Source organism: Pangasianodon hypophthalmus, chromosome 2 (genome assembly GCF_027358585.1).
Source record: "Pangasianodon hypophthalmus isolate fPanHyp1 chromosome 2, fPanHyp1.pri, whole genome shotgun sequence".
NCBI lineage: Eukaryota > Metazoa > Chordata > Actinopteri > Siluriformes > Pangasiidae > Pangasianodon > Pangasianodon hypophthalmus.
In genome coordinates, this window is record NC_069711.1 from 31,341,670 (window position 1) to 31,361,009 (window position 19,340).

At 39.2% G+C, this 19,340-nt stretch overlaps 2 protein-coding genes across 2 annotated transcripts; both read left to right on the forward strand.

Moving 5' to 3' along the window:
* Positions 1–1,156: 1,156 nt before the first annotated feature.
* On the forward strand, positions 1,157–11,024 carry vps16 (VPS16 core subunit of CORVET and HOPS complexes). Its single transcript, XM_026933630.3, has 22 exons — positions 1,157–1,364; positions 2,299–2,387; positions 3,398–3,489; positions 3,586–3,714; positions 3,917–4,061; positions 4,192–4,307; positions 4,499–4,621; positions 5,182–5,237; positions 5,867–6,051; positions 6,148–6,224; positions 6,374–6,505; positions 6,833–6,996; positions 7,368–7,476; positions 7,713–7,847; positions 8,000–8,108; positions 8,777–8,874; positions 8,956–9,060; positions 9,150–9,227; positions 9,388–9,557; positions 10,023–10,119; positions 10,206–10,309; positions 10,400–11,024. Exons 1-22 carry the CDS (start codon positions 1,315–1,317, stop codon positions 10,542–10,544), a joined length of 2,508 nt encoding a protein of 835 aa, XP_026789431.3. The 5' UTR covers positions 1,157–1,314; the 3' UTR covers positions 10,545–11,024.
* A 1,127-nt stretch (positions 11,025–12,151) lies between these two features.
* Positions 12,152–19,295, forward strand: rgn (regucalcin). Its single transcript, XM_026933124.3, has 7 exons — positions 12,152–12,316; positions 13,031–13,198; positions 14,516–14,698; positions 15,684–15,899; positions 16,638–16,769; positions 17,246–17,400; positions 18,241–19,295. The coding sequence occupies exons 2-7, from the start codon at positions 13,036–13,038 to the stop codon at positions 18,289–18,291; spliced, it is 900 nt and encodes a 299-aa protein (XP_026788925.2). The 5' UTR covers positions 12,152–12,316; positions 13,031–13,035; the 3' UTR covers positions 18,292–19,295.
* The last annotated feature ends 45 nt before the right edge of the window (positions 19,296–19,340 follow it).

Sequence of the window (19,340 nt, forward strand, 5' to 3'; positions counted from 1 at the left end):
GGTAGTGATGTCAGCTGAAAAACATGTGGGAGCTCATTACGAAGAAAAACAGGATGTCAAAGACATTCTTGACCATTCTCCGAGCAGCAAATTGGTGTGAGCCGTGTTTATAGTCTTATGACTTGGATTTCAAGCAGATGAAAGGCTGAGTGAGCAAAGACACAAGGTCAGGGTGTCTAACGGAGATCTAATCACCCATCTAACTGAGCTCTGTCCGGAGTAGATTCTTGGAGTGTGACTTGGTGTGTATATGGGGGTGGGTTCATGGAGTAAAAAAAAATTTAAGTTTTGTTGTACATCATCTACTTAACCGCTATAGTACCAATCATGACTACTCTTGACCATTCGCTCACCACCATACTGCGCCAGTCCTAACCAGGCCCAGTCCTGCTTAGCTTCTGAGATCATTCCCAGAGGGGTGTGGCTGTAAGGGAAATCTTGTCTAATAAAAGGAAATTAAATGCACTCAATACTTCAAAATGTAGTCAGTCAGAACAGACATATTTGTTGTCTGCTTAAGTGTGCTTCAGGACGCTATGCGGTTATGCTAAATATGATTAATTAAAATATCATTTATGTTTGAATAATAGACCCCTCATAAATGCTTTCTTCCTCATGATGTCTCGGGGAGTTTTACCTTGCCGCTGTGACCTCTAGTTTGCTCATTAGGGATCTAAATCAACTCCCGCATTTCTGTTAAACCTGCTTTGTGACAGTGTGTAATATTTACAATTTTAGTTGTAAAACAAACAAACAAACAAACAAACAAATAAATAAATAAGGAGCCTAGAGCCTATCCCAGGGGACTCGGGGCACAGGGCGGGACACACACACACTAATGCACCCATTCACACATTATGGACAATTTAGAAATGCCAATTAGCCTACAACACATGTCTTTGGACTGGGGGAAGGAAACCGGAGTACCCGGAGGAAACCCCTGAAGCAGAAACCCCTGAAGGAAAATATGCAAGCTCTGTGCACACAGGTCAGAGGTGGGAATCAAACCCCCAACCCTGGAGGTAAGAGGCAAACATGCTAAACACTAAGCCACCATATAAAAAAAATCAATAGATAAATAATAGAATTGAATTTTTAAGAAAAGTGAGACTGTGTGATTCCCTGCTCTGGCCAGCAGAGGGCGCAGACATGCGCAGTGTTACTGCATGACATCAATCCCGAATAACAAGCGAAGAAGAAGAGGGAAACCCATAATGGAGGAGGAACTCAACAACAAATCCGAAAAACAAGCCTAATAAACACATGAACTGACAAGGAAATCATCCAGATTTACTCCGGAATAGAAGGAAAAACATGGCTTTTGTCACCGCTAACTGGAATCCTCTTGGAGAGAATTTTTACAGGTAACAGCACAGAGGCTGAAACCTCCACCGCTAACGGGTTAAACAGCGACCTCACAAAAGTCATGAAATATAAAAGCGTTTCAGCTTGGCAGGGTGTGTTAGAGAAGCAAGTGATCTGGAAATTCACTGCTGAATATCTGCAGATCATTTGGCAAGTCATGGAAGGCTGGGAGGTCATGTGACAGGAGGGACTGGTGACGTCATGATCCACAGGGGATGAATGGATGGATTTTTATCTGTTCATTATTTCACTGGGAATTTATTCTGTACAGAGATGTACAGTGGTAAATGAAAGAAAACAGAAATCCCCAGCAGCATTTCATGAAACATCTCGTGATTACCAGAAAAAGAATTACAAGAAAATATTGTATCTCTTTCAAAAGAGAAAATTATCTCATTATTATGTTATAATATGTTACAACATAATTGATCTCTTTTTTATAATGGTTACCAGTTTCTCATAATAATCATGTTTTCTCGTAATAACCAGATGTTTTCCTCTAATAACGAGATGATGATGGATTATTATTTTTTTTTTCTTGCCTGGCAGCAATGCACTTCCATAACAAAATACTAAATTATTTTTATATACAAACTTTAATTGCCTCATGCAACAAGAAAGTGTGGAAGCTGCGCTCCAACATTTGACGTTTTTGTGTAAACTTTTGCATTTTTGTCATATTAAGTGATTCATGTTTTATTTCTGTTTTTATATAAATGATTTCTATTTCTTTCTTTATGTTGGTACATTTGTCTGTATTTGTAGCCTCGCCTGGTGTTGATTTGTTGATATATATATATACACAGTATCCCCATCTTGTTGATCTTGGCATCATTAAAAAAGTTCTCTGTATTATTTATCATTGTAACTATTTGAATTCTTCTTCTTAAATGCAGAAATGCATCAATGTTTAATGTTTCTTGCAATAAACAGGAAGACTGAGCTGTATGAGATGGGCTGGAATCTGAAGGATGGTCTCAGAGATTGTTTAATAGCTGCAGCTCCATATGGTGGGCCAATCGGTAAGTCATGGACACAGGAGCTGCTTTATTTATTTTTATTTTATTTATTTAAGTTTTATTAAAGTCTAATATGCCTTTGGGACTGTCTGGGCATCGCAACGAGATTACTGATTGATTCTTCATGCCTCTTGATGCATCCTGATTTTTTCTGTACCTGAATTTCTGTACCTTACACCATGAGTTTTCAAACCTTTAGTCAAGTCAAGTCACGTCAGCTTTATTGTCCTATGTATGTGCATAACGTATATGAATAATGCAGGATTATAGAGTGTTGTAGAGAGGATACAGTGTGGTACACATAGCAGCCAGAGACGCCTTTATCTGTAACATGGGCCTTTGATTATGGATATCGTCCAACTTTTCAAATATTAGGCTCATTTTTTAACTGTGTGCAATACATTTTGTGTATTTATTATAGCCATAGAGGTTTTTACTCCTGAAACATTAAGTTCAAGTTAACATTATTTATAGGCTGACTTATTTTTGAAGTTTGGATTAAACCCATTCAATTCAAGTGATCAGTCGAACAATAGTAAAAAGTGAAGAATAAGTAGAACTTTGATAATGTTGGGTTGTGGTTTCCATCACTGTAACTAAATAAAAATATCACAGACCCCAGGGCTTATTCTTTACAGCCTTCTTGCGATATTCTTCACTTTTTATGTGATATGAACACAGTATTATGAGCTCATTATTGTGTGAATACATATTGTATACTTAAATTTTAAATAATTATAAATTTTAAGGATAACCCTAGCCTATAGTGTTAACTAAGAAATAGTTTGACATTTTAAATAATGAAATAATAATTTTAAATAATCATTTACGCATAAGTCTCTGTAAAAGATTATGATTAGATTATGATGTTTGGGCATCAGTGCAGAATCTTTCAAGAGAAACTATTATTAGAATTATTTTTTAAATTCCTAAATTCATTCCCAAAGCAACATTAATTCCCAGGATGTTTATCTACTTTTATGTTAACTCTTACACCCGTGGTTCTGTCGCAGCTCTGCTGAGGGAGCCTCAGCGCCGCTCTCCCAGCGCCCGACCCCAGCTAGAGATCTATTCTGCTTCTGGAGGGACTCTCGCCAGCTTTCCGGTAAACACCCCATGTGACAAATGGACTAGTGTGAAGTGAGAGTGTCTTCCTCTTGTTCCAGGAACAGGCGTGATTAACGTGTTTGTCTCTGTGCAGTGGAAGAGTGGTGTGGTGAAACAGCTGGGCTGGACGGTGTGTGATGATCTCCTGTGCATTCAGGAAGACGGCACTGTTCTCGTCTACGACCTCTTTGGCAGTTTCAAGAGACACTTCAGCATGGGCAACGTGAGAAGATCTGACAAACATACACAGCACATCCTTATGCTTTGTCTCAGGATGATTTCACACTCATTAGTCCATTTGCTGAGTGTCAGTCAGTGTGTTCACTGGGTTCTTTTTAGGTTAAGGAGAAATTAAGAAGTGTAAATAGATCAGGTCCAAGCTTTAACTAAGACGTCACTCACATCACGATTCTCTCTGGAACTAGGAGGTGGGACAGAGCCAGGTTGTGGAGGCCAAGGTCTTCCATTCGCCATATGGAACCGGAGTTGCCATAGTAACAGGAGCATCCCGGTTTACTCTGGCAACGAACATTGATGATCTGAAGCTGAGGAGGTTACCTGAGGTACCAGGTGAGCACCCTGTTATTCTGTCCACATCTTTTTTTTTTTCTTCAGTATCTGTTCATACCCTTTTTTTCTTCAGTATCTGTCCATATCTTTTGTGGTTGAATAATTCTCTTTGTATATCGTTACACTCCAGGTCTCCAGGGGGTGCCATCTTGCTGGGCAGTGCTTACCCAGGACAGACAGAGTAAAGTGCTGGTTGCAAACGGTGCTGATCTTTTTATCCTGGACTACGGCACCTGCACTGCAGTGGTGATGAGCTACTAAACACACACACACACACACACACACACACACACACACACACACACACAGACATACACACACATTCATATATCAGTTTTATAGTAAATAAATAAAGCACTGCATGTATATGTGCTGACCGGCACCTTGAATGAACAATGTAATCACAGATCTTTGCCTTGTGTGTGTGTGTGTTTCAGAGCCCTCCAGGCCTCTCTCCTCAGGCCACCAGTATAATACACATGTGTGTGTCATTCAGCTACAAGTATCTGGCGTTGTTTACTGACTCGGGCCATGTGTGGATGGGCACCAGCAACCTGAGGGTATGTAATGAATATAGAAGACAGAGATTTTGTCAGATTTTTATCAGATTAAAAAAAGAAAAATTCCCAATTTTCTATGTAATGTGGTCTTGCCAATTGCCACTCTCTAGCTCGTGAAACCACAAACGTCCGCTCATGCTTTTTAACACATTCAGAGAAGAGTGCTATCCGCCCTCTTCTGCATACATGAGCTCACAGATGCCCATGATTGGCTAGTGTCACTGTGACTGACTGGCCTCGGATAGTTGTGGCATTGTCCGGATTCAAACCTGCGATGATTCTGTTGTGCTACTCGGGAGACCTTTGTTTCTGGTTTGGGTTTATGTCTCTCTCTATATTCAAGCCGAAAAGAGTCTGGTCTTGACCTGGATCACTGTTAAAACTGAAAGAAGCCTGTGTACTTACTACATTCTTGAGTCCTCTTACCTCACATTCACACCACTAAGAGACCAGTCACTGATATCACTTCAAGCTTGTGTCATGGCACACAGTTCAGTCGTTGTTTTGTCTTTTTGTTCCTGGAAAGGTCAGAAAACTCACTTAACATTTTATGTGTGCAGGAGAAACTCAGTGAAGTAGAGACCAAAGTCAGAAATCCACCCAGACAGATGGCATGGTAGGTGCAAAAATAAATAAATAAATAAATAAAGTTTGATTTTACAAAATGTGCTGGCTTCCCATATAGCCTGTATATCTAAATATGTGTGGTGGTCTGGGAAAACCCTTCAGATGTCACTGGCTAAATTCCGGCAATCAACTAAAAATGATGAGAAATTGGGGTTTTGGACAAATAAAATTAGGATTTTCTGTCTATACCATCTATCAGTTTGCCTAAAGATGTCTAAAACATTGCTAGCTAAGTGTGATTTTCATGATTTGATCAAGTTGGATAGCTACAGTGCATCATAAAGCAGGTACTGTACAGAATAAATTCAGTTTCTAATCAGATTCCAGCTGTCAAAATATCCACTATTCTCCTGCGCCACAGTCGGAGCGAAATCTTGGAGCGAATTCTATCTTTTTTACTTTAACCAGATTTTAAAATGCTAGACTTTTCTTTACTTGTGGCTAAGATGCATGCAAAACATATTGCAGTTCAGAAAACACCTCTAATTTTCAGAATTACAGTGTATATAGCGTAAAATGTAAATACAACATGCGAAGGGTTTTCCCAGGCCGTCACATCTAATACACTGTTTTACTGTGCAGCAAGTCATTTTTCATCTTCCTCTCCTTTCTCTGTAGGTGTCGCAGACCTAAAAGTCAGCAGCCCTCAGTGGTGATCATGTGGGATCGGTACCTGCTGGTAGTAGGAGTGTGTAAAGACACCATCCCATACCACCTCGAGGACGACTCAGTCCTGGTCCCAGAGCTGGACAGTGTTCGAATTATCAACGCCACAAATCATGAACTGTTGCAGGAGGTGCCAGGTTAGAAACACACACACACACATAGGCGCTTCCTGAAACACATATCTATAGACATGTAAAAAATGATACTCAGACGTATTTTGTGTTGTTTGGTAGCTGCCTGTGAGGAAATCTTTAAGATCGCCTCCATGGCTCCTGGAGCACTGCTGCTGGAGGCTCACAAAGAATACGAGGTGGGAATTTGGTGAATATTGATCGTGTTTTATTATTAGAGATGTCTGATTTTTCCTCTGTAGTAAATGACTATCTTGTTATATCAGTATGGCGATGTGATATGTAATATGAGAGTGTGTGTGTATGATATGTACGTGTGTACGTGTAGAAAGAGAGCCAGAAGGCGGATGAGTATCTGAGGGAGATTAAGGAGCGGAATCTGTTGGGGGAGGCGGTGAAGCAGTGTGTGGAGGCAGCAGGACACGAGCATGAGGCAGAGACACAGAAAACACTCCTGAGGGTGAGTCAGGACAATATTATTGATATTTATCAATATTTTTTTGAACATATTTTATATTATTTGTGTATTATGGTTAGGAAAGGTTCCATTTGACCAAAGGAGGATGTTTAGTCGTCTGTCTCAACGCCTAAACATTCAACTAAAATGAAGAAATTTTATGTCTAAAATCCTGTCATGTGAAGAGATTTATTCATTTTGGCAGTAAATCTGTACCATATTAAATATACATAAGCCTTTAGTCTGTAAGTGCCGTATCTCGAGGCAAAAACTTTGGTCATTTTTGTTCTGTAATATATTTAATAGAATATTTTTCCTCTCTCTCTACAGGCGGCCTCCTTCGGAAAATGTTTTCTCAGTAATTTTCCTCCCGAGCCGTTTGTCAGCATGTGTCGAGACCTGCGAGTGTTAAACGCAGTGAGAGATTACACTGTGGGAATCCCTCTCACACACACTCAGTTCAAACAGATGACTGTTCAAGTGCTCACAGACCGGTGAGATAAAACCTGTCAGTGTGTTAATTACTGGCAGTGTATTATTATTATTATTATTATTATCAAAGCTTTGTTACACTGGGATAAAAAGATTGAAATACAAAAAAAGAGAAAATAAATGGGCAGATAGGTTTAGAAAATATGGGTCTACTCAGCTAATAAAAAGGAAATATAAAATGAGAAAGAGAGGAAAAAGTTTTATTAAAAAAAAATAAAAAGCAGGAAATCATATTTGTGTTTTATATTGGGGCATTAGTACGGTATTTAATATTGAATATTGAAATTCATTATGTCTTATTCCTTTTTCATAATTTAATTACTCTGTTTCTCTCATCCTTCTCTTTCTCCTTCTTTCGTTCTTTCTTTCTTAGACTAGTATATCGCAGGTTGTATCCTCTGGCCATCGAGATCTGTCGCTATCTGAAAACTCCTGAGTATCAGGGTGTGAGTCGAGTGCTCAAACACTGGGCCTGCTGCAAGGTACGGTGTAGAGGCAGAGCCACACTAAGGCAGGGGTGGCCGTGGCTCCCCCTGCCCACCCTGCGTATCATCCCAAATGATTTTTATTTCTTGTAACTCGCTGATTGTGTTTCCACCCACCACTGGATCAAATCATTAGAATAGTTATAGAGAGAGTGATAGCTGCTGTGAGTGCGTAAGTGATAGAGACAGCTGATAGAGTGATAGCTGCTGTGTGTGTGTGTGTGTGTGTGTAGGTGCAGCAGAAAGAGGAGGCTGATGAGGTCATTGCAAGGACCATCAGTTTAAAGCTGGGTGATGCTGCTGGAATCTCCTACTCTGAGATCGCAAATAAAGCCTACGAATGTGGACGCACTGAACTCGCTATAAAGGTACATGCAGACGCACACACACACTCACACACACACACACACACACACACACACTCACACACACACACACACACACAGTGATGGACTTCTAATCACACACATATGGTTCTCAGTGCTTCTCTTTTTTCATTTCTCTCTTCTCTCTTTCTCAGCTGCTGGAGTTCGAGCCTCGCTCTGGTGAGCAGGTTCCTCTGCTGCTGAGGATGAAGAGGAGCCAGTTAGCACTCAGCAAAGCTATCGAGAGTGGAGACACGGACCTTGGTATACACACACACACACACACACACACACACACACACACACACATTGAATGCGGAACTTGGCAGTATAGATTCAACACAACAAACATACTGAACACAGATACACTGATCTGACCACACGCCCAACCCAAAGTTACTGAAATGTCTACAAAGTTCCTGTTTATAAAACTCCTGCTCGATGTAGGGGAAAACAAATCTGAATAAATGTGTCATTTATGACACACTATTACATTTTTAAAATAACTATCGATTTTGGGGTCAAATAGGAAATGCAAGTTCTGGCGAAATATTAGTCACAAAGGAAGTTTAATAATAAATTGCTTTAAAAATGTGCTGTTGTTTAACAGAGAAAACTGTATAGTCATTTATGTGGTGAAGTTTTCTGTAAGGAGACATTTAGTTAATGTTTATGGAAGGAGTCTCCAGTGTGACGGCTTTGTAACAGTCAGGGGTAAAGCTGTAACGAAGTGTTTCTGCCACAAGAAGGTCTAAGGACAGAGGACTTTGTGTTTTGTGGTTTCTTGGCAACATAGGCTGCTCTTTTTGTCTCATTAACTTCAAGAGTTATAAGCTGGTGAGAGAATGATGGTTTACAGCTGCTATAACATAAGTGATAACGTTAATTAACATTGATTCTAATTAAAGCCCTGATTTTTCTGGCCTTCACAGTGTATACAGTGGTAACATACCTGAAGAATGAGATGAACAGAGGAGACTTCTTCATGACTCTTAGGAACCAGCCTGTGGCCCTTAGCCTCTATAGACAGGTACCATACCCACTTCACTGTGTGTTAGCATTTAACTCAGCGTGGATTTGTGCGTTTCACTTCCTCATATGTGTGTTTCAGTTCTGTAAGCATCAGGAACAGGATACACTGAAGGATCTCTTTAATCAAGATGACGATCACCAGGAACTGGGCAATTTCTACGTGAAAGCTAGTTACAAAGAAAAGGTAGGATCCGAAGAGACAATAGATTCTCAATAAGAGACTTTCGTTCATTGTGTTCTAACTAATCCACTGTCTGTGTGCACGTTTGGCAGAGGCTGGAGGCTCGAATGTCTTTATTACAAAGTGCAGTAGATGAGTACAACAAGGCCAAGAATGAGTTTGCTGCCAAGGTGAGGAATATAACGTGAAAGTAAATTTAAATCTACAGTGAACCTCACCTGGCACTGAAAATATACTGAGATGATAGTTTGTATAGGTGAATTATACATGCTTACTCACAGAACTATTACATTTATGATCATATATTTGGCCTCTGTCTCTTTTGTTTAGGCCACAGAGGATGAGATGCGTCTGTTGCGTTTCCAGAGGAAGCTAGAGGAGGATAAAGGCGAGTACCTCCTGGGTTTCTCTCTGCATGACACTCTGAGCACCCTGCTGTCTCTGGGTCTGCACAAGCTCGCCGAGCAGCTCTACAAGGACTTCAGAGTGCCTGATAAGAGGTACATGTCTGTCTGTGGTGAATAAAGATTCAGGTACAAACCGAACCACTGCAAACTGGGCGATAATAAATCACTAACCACATCTGGATCAGTAAAAGTACTGTTATGTAAGGAATAAAACACTTGGGTGTGCTGTTATAGGAAAATAATCAGCAACGGCATGGTGTACATGAGGAATTGGCTGATATAAATCTTCACTGAGGTGCACTGCACTTACAGGAGCTGTTTTCTGGATATCACTTAACCACACCCCTTGATATTATATTCATTTAAAACACCACCCCTTTGTACAATTGTGCCGTTTGTATCAGTGGTCATGAAAATACTAAGATTATATAACTTTGTGACCTTACACCTTCTTTTTGCACATGAACCATGATCAATTTTGCACTCTCTCTACTTTTAAAAGAGAGAGAGCGAGAGTGATTCGCATGTGCAAGACACAATAGTGTTTGTTCCTCACAGGTATTGGTGGCTGAAGCTGACAGCACTGGCTGATAAAGCAGACTGGGAGGAGCTCGAGAAATTTGCCAAAAGCAAGAAATCACCCATTGGCTACATGGTAAAGAGAAATATAGACTTTGTAATCCATGTGACTTGTATAAAAACTGTCCCGTGATGTTTGCTGAACTCTGTTCCCAACTGCAGCCCTTTGTTGAAGTGTGCGTGAAACGGAACAACAAATTCGAGGCCAAGAAATATGTGTCGAAAGTCACACCAGAGCAGAGGGTCAAAGCCCACCTGGCAGTAGGGTAAGGATTTTTCTTAGTGTTTGATGCATTTTTTTTAAAAATATCAAGTTGAATGTATATTTATTTATTCATTTATCTTTTTTCTCTCAGTGATTTGGAAGGGGCAGCAGATGCAGCTATTGAGAGGAGGAACGAGGGAGAGATCAGCACTGTCCTGTCTCGCTGTACTCCCGCCACAGACCGCACGCTGGTAGAGCGTCTTAACCGCGCCAAGGCCACTGCCACCAAAAAATGAGCCAGAACATAATGTGACTTTGCCCGTTGCCAAATAGTGATCAGATCAGTGCTCTCCCCATTTTCTGCTCGCAGTGTTCTGAGCTCTTGTAATGACGTTTCATTAGAAAATGCGCTTAATGGAAGACCGTTCCGGGAGCTCTGTGGATTAATATAGGCGATAAAGAGAATGAGAACAAGCCCTCAAGCTGTTTCATTCCATCTATTATCAAATTTTTACTAAAACTGCAGTTACTTCATACTTACTGTACTTAATGTGATTATGATTTAATGCTCAGCTTTATTTTTATTCTGAACCATCCTTCTTTATGTTTGTATAAATTAATTTTCTGTATGCTTTCATGTTTATATTTATAACTTGGAATGCAATTAACTGTCTAATTAAACAGTAACAGTGTTTCATTGTGAAATGATTTCATGCTGATGTTGGAAGTATGTTAGTTTTTCCCCCGTAATATTAAAATTATGATACGGAATCACACATTTACTACAGAAAGCTCATTTGACTGTGGAACGCCATAACATTTGCGCTGAAACAGCTTGCTGTTACAGGAAAATAATCCTGGAATAACTTCAGGATGGTATTACCACCACTCTGTTGTTGATTATTTTTCTATAACAGCACACCCTGTCAGGTTTTATTCCTCATACATGACAGAAATACCTACTCCTAACTGTAATATTTGTGCTTTGTACGTTAGAGTATGTCAGCTTGGATAATACAGTAATTATTATTATAAACTGCAAACATTACTGCATTAAATGAAGTGAAGTTCACTGAAACATCACAGACACATCTGGATGTGTGTATATATATATATATATATAAACAACTGAAAACTATCGCATTACAAATTTGTGGTCAGACCACTGGGCAGAAACAGTTGTATCCACATCAGTGATGAAAAATTTGTATAATAACACATAAAAACATTAGTATAATAACACAAATAACAGTACTTCCTGTAATTCCACACTGCCCTGGGATGGACTGGTAGGGTATCCAGGTTTGTTCCTGCTTTGCCCGCAGTGTTCCCAGGATAGGCTTCGGATTCACTGCAACCTTGACCAGGATGGATAAAGTAGGTAACTGAGGATGAATGAATGAAATATTCTGCATTGTTGGCACCCATAAAGAAAGAAAGACTCCATCCATCCATTCATTCATTTTCTGTACTGCTTCTCCTGCACAGGGTCACATGGGAGCCTGGAGCCTATCCCAGAGGACTCAGGGCACAAGGCAGGGGACACCCTGGACGGGCTGCCAGTCCATCAAAGGGCACAATCACACACAGACAATCTGGAAATGCCAATCAGCCTACGATGCATGTCTTTGGACTGGGGGAGGAAACTGGAGCACCCAGAGGAAACCCCTGAAGCACTGGGAGAACATGCAAACTCCGTGCACACAGGGCGAAGGGATTCGAACCCTCAACCCTGGAGGTGTGAGGCAACATGCTAACCACTAACCACTAAGCCACCATGCATCCTGAAGAAAAGCTCCTAACTACCCGGTACTAATTTAACCCCAGGTTATAAGATCTTCGTGGTCAGGTTCAAACAGCTTCTCTCTCAGTGCTTTATTATCCTGAGCTGCAGATAGATGGCGCTCGTGTCACCGCCTCGTCACGAGTCCAAGCGCTCGAGGAACTTTACAGCACTCATGCAAACAAACGCAGAGTGAGCAAACAGACAGACAGAGAGACAGACAGACAGACAGACAGACAGAGAGACATCGACTGGACGACAAGGAGCAGCCTTTTCACTTGCAAGGTAATGCAAAAAACTAAGCTCGCGCATAAATATCAGTCGAAGACAACTTTCTCGACGCTTGCGTTGGCCAAAGCCTGCAGTCACGTGACCAGAGTTCATCGTCAGAGCTGTTCATTCTGTCATGTGTCCAACTGTCAGTGTTAGGAAATGATCCATGCAAAACAAAAGCAAGCTCTTCTGTCTAACTTTCACTGTCTTCCTTCCTTACCTCCTTTCTCTCTCTCTCTCTCTCTCTCTCTCTCAGTTGTTTTGGACCTTTATTTTACCTGCTGATTTTATAGTAATGTGCTGACAAAAGTACTGTACAATTTATAGTAAACAACACTAAAACATATTTACTGTAAGGTACTGTAATATCTTACTTGATATATGACTTACAGTTGGTGAAGGATACAGCTGAGCTAAAGGTTAAGGGTTTTGCTTAAGGACCCGAACATTGAAGTACTGGGATTTGAACACACAACCTTCTGATACGCAACTCGAAGCCTTAATGACTGAACCATCACAACTCACTCAACTATCATGCACTGATCGTGTGTTCAAATCCCAGCACTGCCAAACTGCCACGGTTTGGACCATGATCAAGACCCTTAATCTTCAGCTCAGTTGTATAGTGTATCATCAAAGCATCAGCCAAATGTGTTTTGCAGTTGTTTACTGAATTTTACACTACTTTCCTGTCAACCCTATTCAATCACTTTCACTCATTTTCAGAGGCTATGGGGACTGTCAAAGTCGAGTGTGTGGTGAAGGAGCAGAATGAGATCGGAGAAGGTCCAGTCTGGGAGGAGAAAGATGCCACTCTGTTGTATGTCGACATCTATGGCCCGAAGATCAGCCGGTGGAGCTCACTGACCAATCAGATAGAGAGTATGCACACAGGTGAGCCAATCAGATATCACCTGCACTTTGACTTAAAAACATTACTACATCAGAGATACAGAGATCTGGAGTAAGCAATACTGATTAGTGAATCAGATCATTCGATTCAGTTCACCAATAAGAGTCCACCCTTGCCAGTTGTTTTTTTTTTTAATAATCTTGCCTATTTAAATAAATATAAAAATCTGCTGCATATTTGCATTAACTAATCCAATACAGCAACTGTTCCTGCATCAATGTTATTGTGCTCCTGTGTCTGTGCTTGACGTCCGTTAAAGTAGAAACTGAAGAAATTCGTGTTCACTTAATCAATTTTCTTTCATAATTTGCGACATATAATTATAATGTACCCTCATGCTGCCTCAGTCATACAGAGACGAGTCAAACACACATGTAACTCTCACTAAAACTGGCTCTGTGCCAAACAGCTCCAACACTGGTGACTTTTCACTGTCTGGTCCTCATTTCCCAAAATATCGTCCCTTCAGAAATGCGAGTCGGATCAAAGAATCAACTTGTTCGCAAAAGATACATCACTAGTAAGCAACAAAAATTGTTCAAAACAGTGCTTGCTGCTAGATTGAAAACTTAAACATCAATAATTATTATTGACTTAACAGTGAAACAGTTGAAATTTTGAACAACATCTTAAATTTGCATTGGGTAAAATCTGAAAGGTCTCCAATGATTAAACCAGAGGAGTTGTTAAATATGATTTGAGTTATTATTATTATTTTTTTTTTTTACTCATTGAGCCAACCCCGATTTCCACCCATGTACACAAAGCTCCGCCCCAAAACTTATGGTGGTTCAACTAGATTTAGCATGCTAACTAGAGTTACCATTAGCACGGACTGTCATGACTTCACTTTCAGGCGCACTCGGACGTTGCTTGAAAGTCAAGTTACAACTCTATAAACATTTCACCACATAATGATTTCTGAGGAGGTGAAGGGGCATTGGGGGCGTGTCAATATAATGACTGACAAGTGGCCAATCCAAATACAGAGAAACATTCCGGACCAGAAGGGAGGTTTCTGAACTTTTGTTCTGAGACAGTGGCTGAAACTATTGTTTTTATCATTTCTGCCTAATTTCCCACATTATTTGTACATGTATGAAATGAAAAATATTGACTACTAATATTGTTGTACTTTTTAATGAATGATCTGAATTCCAACTTTTACATAACTGCTCATGAACCTCCTATCTGATTAATATCATATGTAAGGGTGAAGGTTGAAGGGCATCTTATAATCTGTAAAATGGCATTGCATTGCATAGTAATTGTTCATTTTATCTTTATTATTGCCACAGAGACGTATGTGGGCTGCGTGGTTCCACGCAGGTCAGGAGGGTACGTGATCGGAGAGGGAACGCGCTTCGCTGCTGTAGACTGGGAGAAGCGTGCCATCACGACCATCGCTAACGTGGACACGGGAAAGAGCAACACCCGCTTTAATGATGGGAAGGTGGATCCGGCCGGCAGGTTTTTCGCAGGTGTGTGAGGGACTCAGAGTTTCTAAAGATGAATTGGTTCAGGAACTTGCTTTCCGTACATTACTATGCAGCAAATGCATACTCCCTGTGTCATCTGCTTACAGCTTCTGTGTTAATACTGTGCTTACTTTGTGCTTTACACCAGTGGTATTCAAACTGTAGGCTGAATCGCTCTTAGTGAATGCAAAGGAACTTTTTTGATAATATATTTCATCTTCATTCATACATCTTTAGTAAACACCTGGTCAGGGTCATGGTAGATCTGAAGCCTATCCCAGGAACACTGATGACGACGTGGGAATTCACCCTGTATAGGACCGTGGACCGTGCACACACACTTTCACACACGCATTCACACCTAGGTGCAACTTAATGTCACCAATCCATGTTTTTGGGAGCTGGGAGGATACCAGAGAACCCAGAGGAATTTGAAATTTGAAACATTTGAAACTCCACACTGACAGAAACCTAAGCACGATGCGCCCAGATTGAAAATTTTCAAATATATTAATTAATAATTACGTATACACAACTTTTGCCAAAGAGATGTCATTAAATATGCAAAAATAGGCCTACATACAGTTTGTTTCTGCGTGTACTAGAGAGCCATGCAAATTTCTGGAAGCAGGTGTTGTAAAATGAAAATCTGCCTTGGCCTTTTTGTGTGATTTGTGACCCAGTATAGTATATATACCTGAGAATGACTGGATGTGTGAGGGTTCTGTTAAAAGAACGTTTAAGTACCTTACCCTTTTCACATACTCGAATAAGTGCACCAGGTCACATTTCAGATCATACAACAAACTATTATGCTACCCTCTTAACACAAGTACATGTCACCCCTTACTGCACTCCAAATTACGTTGCGAACACACCATGCTAATCGCTATCACACACTTAATGTAAAGTGTACTCCACTGTGCTGTTTGTTCAATCCCGCACTAAAGTAAGTGTGCACTCCTCTGTGCCGTTTCCTGTTTCTCAGGCACCATGGCGATTGAGGTGCGTCCGGCTGAGCTGGAGAGGAAACAGGGCTCGCTGTACAGTCTGCACCCTGATCACTCTGTCGTCAAACACTTCGATCAAGTGGACCTCTCCAACGGGTTGGACTGGTCTCCGGATCATCGCTTCTTCTACTATATAGACAGTCTGACGTACATGGTGGAAGCCTTTGATTATGATATACACACTGGAGGATTAGGTGAGTTATCTAGAAGGGCTGGCACATATGAAAAGAAATTGTGCTTAGTATTTTATGAAAATATTTTGTATGATATTTTTTTTATTTTCACACTTAAATGGAAATGTGCATTTAAAACCTGAATGGAAAATCCATAAATATCAGTAAAAAGGTTTTAATATTTGCTGAGGGGCAAATATTAATGTAATAGTGATAAAATGTGATAGGAATAGATTATTTAAATTCATAATCATACAACTGGCCAAAAGGCACTGCATATGGTACACAGAATTCAAAATTAATTTTTAGTTTCTAGAGTTTATTGTCATTATCTTGAACAAAATTACAGTACTGCTCCAAACTCTACCACTTTAATAAATGTAGGATAAAAGGAAAAAAAGAGTAGCTACATATATCAAAAATAGAACAGAAAAATAGAATATATATATATATATATTAACAATTACTTTAAAAAAGGACAAAATCATTTTCAAGATTTTCTTAAGATCAACATTTTATTGCACATTTTCTACTAGATATTTTATGTTGCTCAAGATGGAGCCATAGACTAAATAAATCTTTACATATATTTTTTTCTAATTATGTTTGTTTTTTTTCAGGATTTTTACATCAGCAGTTAAAGGAAACTCAGATTCCATCTTATGCTGACTTTTTCAGAAATTCAGACAAAATTTGTAAAACATTCAAACTGAATCTCGGCTTGTACGTGTTTAAGTGTGTGTGTGTTTTTGTCCTAAGCTAATCGCAGAATGGTGTACAGGCTTGAGAAAGACGAAGGCATTCCTGATGGCATGTGCATTGACGCAGAAGGTAAAATATGGCTGGCCTGCTACAGTGGAGGAAGAGTGGTGCGCATCGACCCTCAGACAGGTGTGTATACCTCAGGAAGTTAGTTAGTTAGTTACTTTTATTGTCCACAAAGTGGAAATTTGTCTTTGGCTTCACCATACAGTATAAACAAGGACATCAACACAACAACCTAAAAAACAACAAAGCAAAAGTACATAAAAACAGTATAAAAATCTAAAACTCAAATATACATTATACTTAAACATACACACATATATATATATATATATATATATATATATATATATATATATATATATATATATATATATATATATATATATATACTTTCCCATATGTGTGTGTGTGTGTGTGTGTATATATATATATATATATATATACATATACATATACATATCCAAGTCATAAATGTGGGTATATGAGTATGTGTGTGTGTGTGTGTGTGTGTGTGTGTGTGCATATATATATCTATTAATCTTTTCTATTAAGCTACTATTGCACTTTTGAGGTCTTCTCAAAAATGTTCCTCGTCTTAGGGACCAGGCTGCAGACAGTGAAGCTGCCTGTCGCTAAAATCACCTCATGCTGTTTCGGAGGGAAAGACTACACTGATCTATTCGTCACCTCCGCTTATAAAGGCATGGACGAGGAATCACTCGCCAAACAGCCCCAAGCTGGCTGCATTTTTAAGGTATGGATTATCCTCTTGTGGCATAACTTGGTGGTCCAGGCCATTTTTCAGTTTAAAGTAAAATAATAAATAAAAAATAATTATTTTTGATTTTTATAATCATGCCACATTGCCCAGTGAGCACCGACTGACAAGTATAGGAAAATAATCAACGACCCTGATGAATTTTACTTCCCTTATACCACAGCAGTTTGCCAATGATTACAGTTTTTAGTTATTAATGAACACCACAAACATGGTACTTTTTATCCATTTATAGTTACATTTAATGTAGTGGAACACTGTCTTGTGGTGGAAAACTTTTACAAAGATGGTTACAAAGTGCCAAAACTGGAGATGCCTTTCATAAAGGATAAATAAACGTCTCATCACAGAAAAAGTCACCATACCAATAATTATAAGTGTGGAGTGTCTGTCGTTCTTACCCTGTGTAAGTTATTAAGTAAGTAAGTATTACACTGAGTGCATTAATATAAAGCTATGATTTTATTTAAAGTGCGCTGGTGTAAATAATGTACAAATAAATAAAAATAAAATAAAAAAATGTACAAATAAATCTTAATTTGATATAGTTGCATATTCAAGTGTTTTATTTCTGATACTTGATGAAGTATTTTTCAAAATTCCAGTTTCATTCCACATTCTCCATAATAATGCATATGTCTTATGCTTCTTTAGTCCTTGCTGTATTATCCTGCTTTTTTAAAACCTTGCCTTGAAATAAAGCCAGTGTGTATTCCAGTGTGTGACGTACAGTTTAAAGGTGGAACAGCGCATGGTTAGTGATGTAGATTTATGTATTTTTTTTAATATGTTCAGTATATGCTTTGTTTTCTCCAGGTCACTGGTTTAGGAGTAAAGGGAATTCCTCCATATTCCTTCTCCGGCTGAAACTCCAGAGCATCTCTGGATTTAGTGAATTACATGAGGACTGTACTAATTATGTTCGCTTAACTGTTCAACACTGACATATTGTTCTAATAATGATCTACATATTGTTCTAATAATGATCTGAATTCAAGAGACTGAATTAAGCAGCTTTTTTGTCCATCTAGAACATAATATCCAATGACATCACATATCAGTTAGTACTTTAAAAGGGAATTAAAGCCTTCATGAGTGAATCAGTTGGCAAAAATGCTTGAGATATATTTGTGAGTAATAATAATAATAATAATAATAATAATAATAATAATAATAATAATTAGTGAATGTAATGATAATTAACATGTTTACAGTTTTGTTGATAAAAAATCCTGATAACTCATTTCAAAAAAATCTTTTTTACAAAGTAATTAAAGTGTTTATTATCATCGTGTGTATCTGACATCATAGATGTTTAAATCCAAGATCCAAAATGTTTAGACGCTGCAGTAATGGAATACAATAATGTTCTGCTATTTTACATTTAGCCGCAGTGTTTTTCACTCATACATCTTCAGTAAGCTGTTTTTTCTGGGTCAGGATAGTGGTGATATCCTGCGAGCACAGGGCACGAGGTGGGAATACCCCGTGGATGGGACACCAGTGCACTCACACACATTCAGACACTCGTTCAGGATTAGGGCCTGTTTCGCAAGTCCACCTACAAGCCTGTTTTTAGGAGGTGGGAGAAAACCGGAGAACCCAGAGGAGATCATGGACACGGGGAGAAAATGCACAGAGAGGAACCCGAGCTCAGGATCGAAGCAGGGACCCTGGAGCTCAGAGACTGCAGCGCTATCTGCAGCATCAGCATGCCTCCTCCTTTTCTTTTTAATTAATTTATTGTTGATGTGCAAGATTAATTGTTTCTGATTATCTGGTGAAATACATAAATATCAGATGAACACATGCATCAGTCACTGTTTGTAGATTTGTGAAATACTTTTAATTAAAAAAGCAAGAATATTCAATCTTGCAAGTCTCAGTTCACTCATTATATTATATTATGTGTAATA

Excerpts from the sequence above, each read along its gene's own strand:
- vps16 (XM_026933630.3), top strand. The coding sequence starts at position 1,315 with ATGGCTTTTGTCACCGCTAACTGGAATCCTCTTGGAGAGAATTTTTAC. Across the intron at positions 5,238-5,866 it reads CCACCCAGACAGATGGCATG|GTGTCGCAGACCTAAAAGTC; the intron begins GTAGGTGCAAAA and ends CTTTCTCTGTAG. Across the intron at positions 10,310-10,399 it reads AAAGCCCACCTGGCAGTAGG|TGATTTGGAAGGGGCAGCAG; the intron begins GTAAGGATTTTT and ends TTTTTCTCTCAG.
- rgn (XM_026933124.3), top strand. The coding sequence starts at position 13,036 with ATGGGGACTGTCAAAGTCGAGTGTGTGGTGAAGGAGCAGAATGAGATC. Across the intron at positions 13,199-14,515 it reads GATAGAGAGTATGCACACAG|AGACGTATGTGGGCTGCGTG; the intron begins GTGAGCCAATCA and ends TTATTGCCACAG. Across the intron at positions 17,401-18,240 it reads AAGCTGGCTGCATTTTTAAG|GTCACTGGTTTAGGAGTAAA; the intron begins GTATGGATTATC and ends TGTTTTCTCCAG.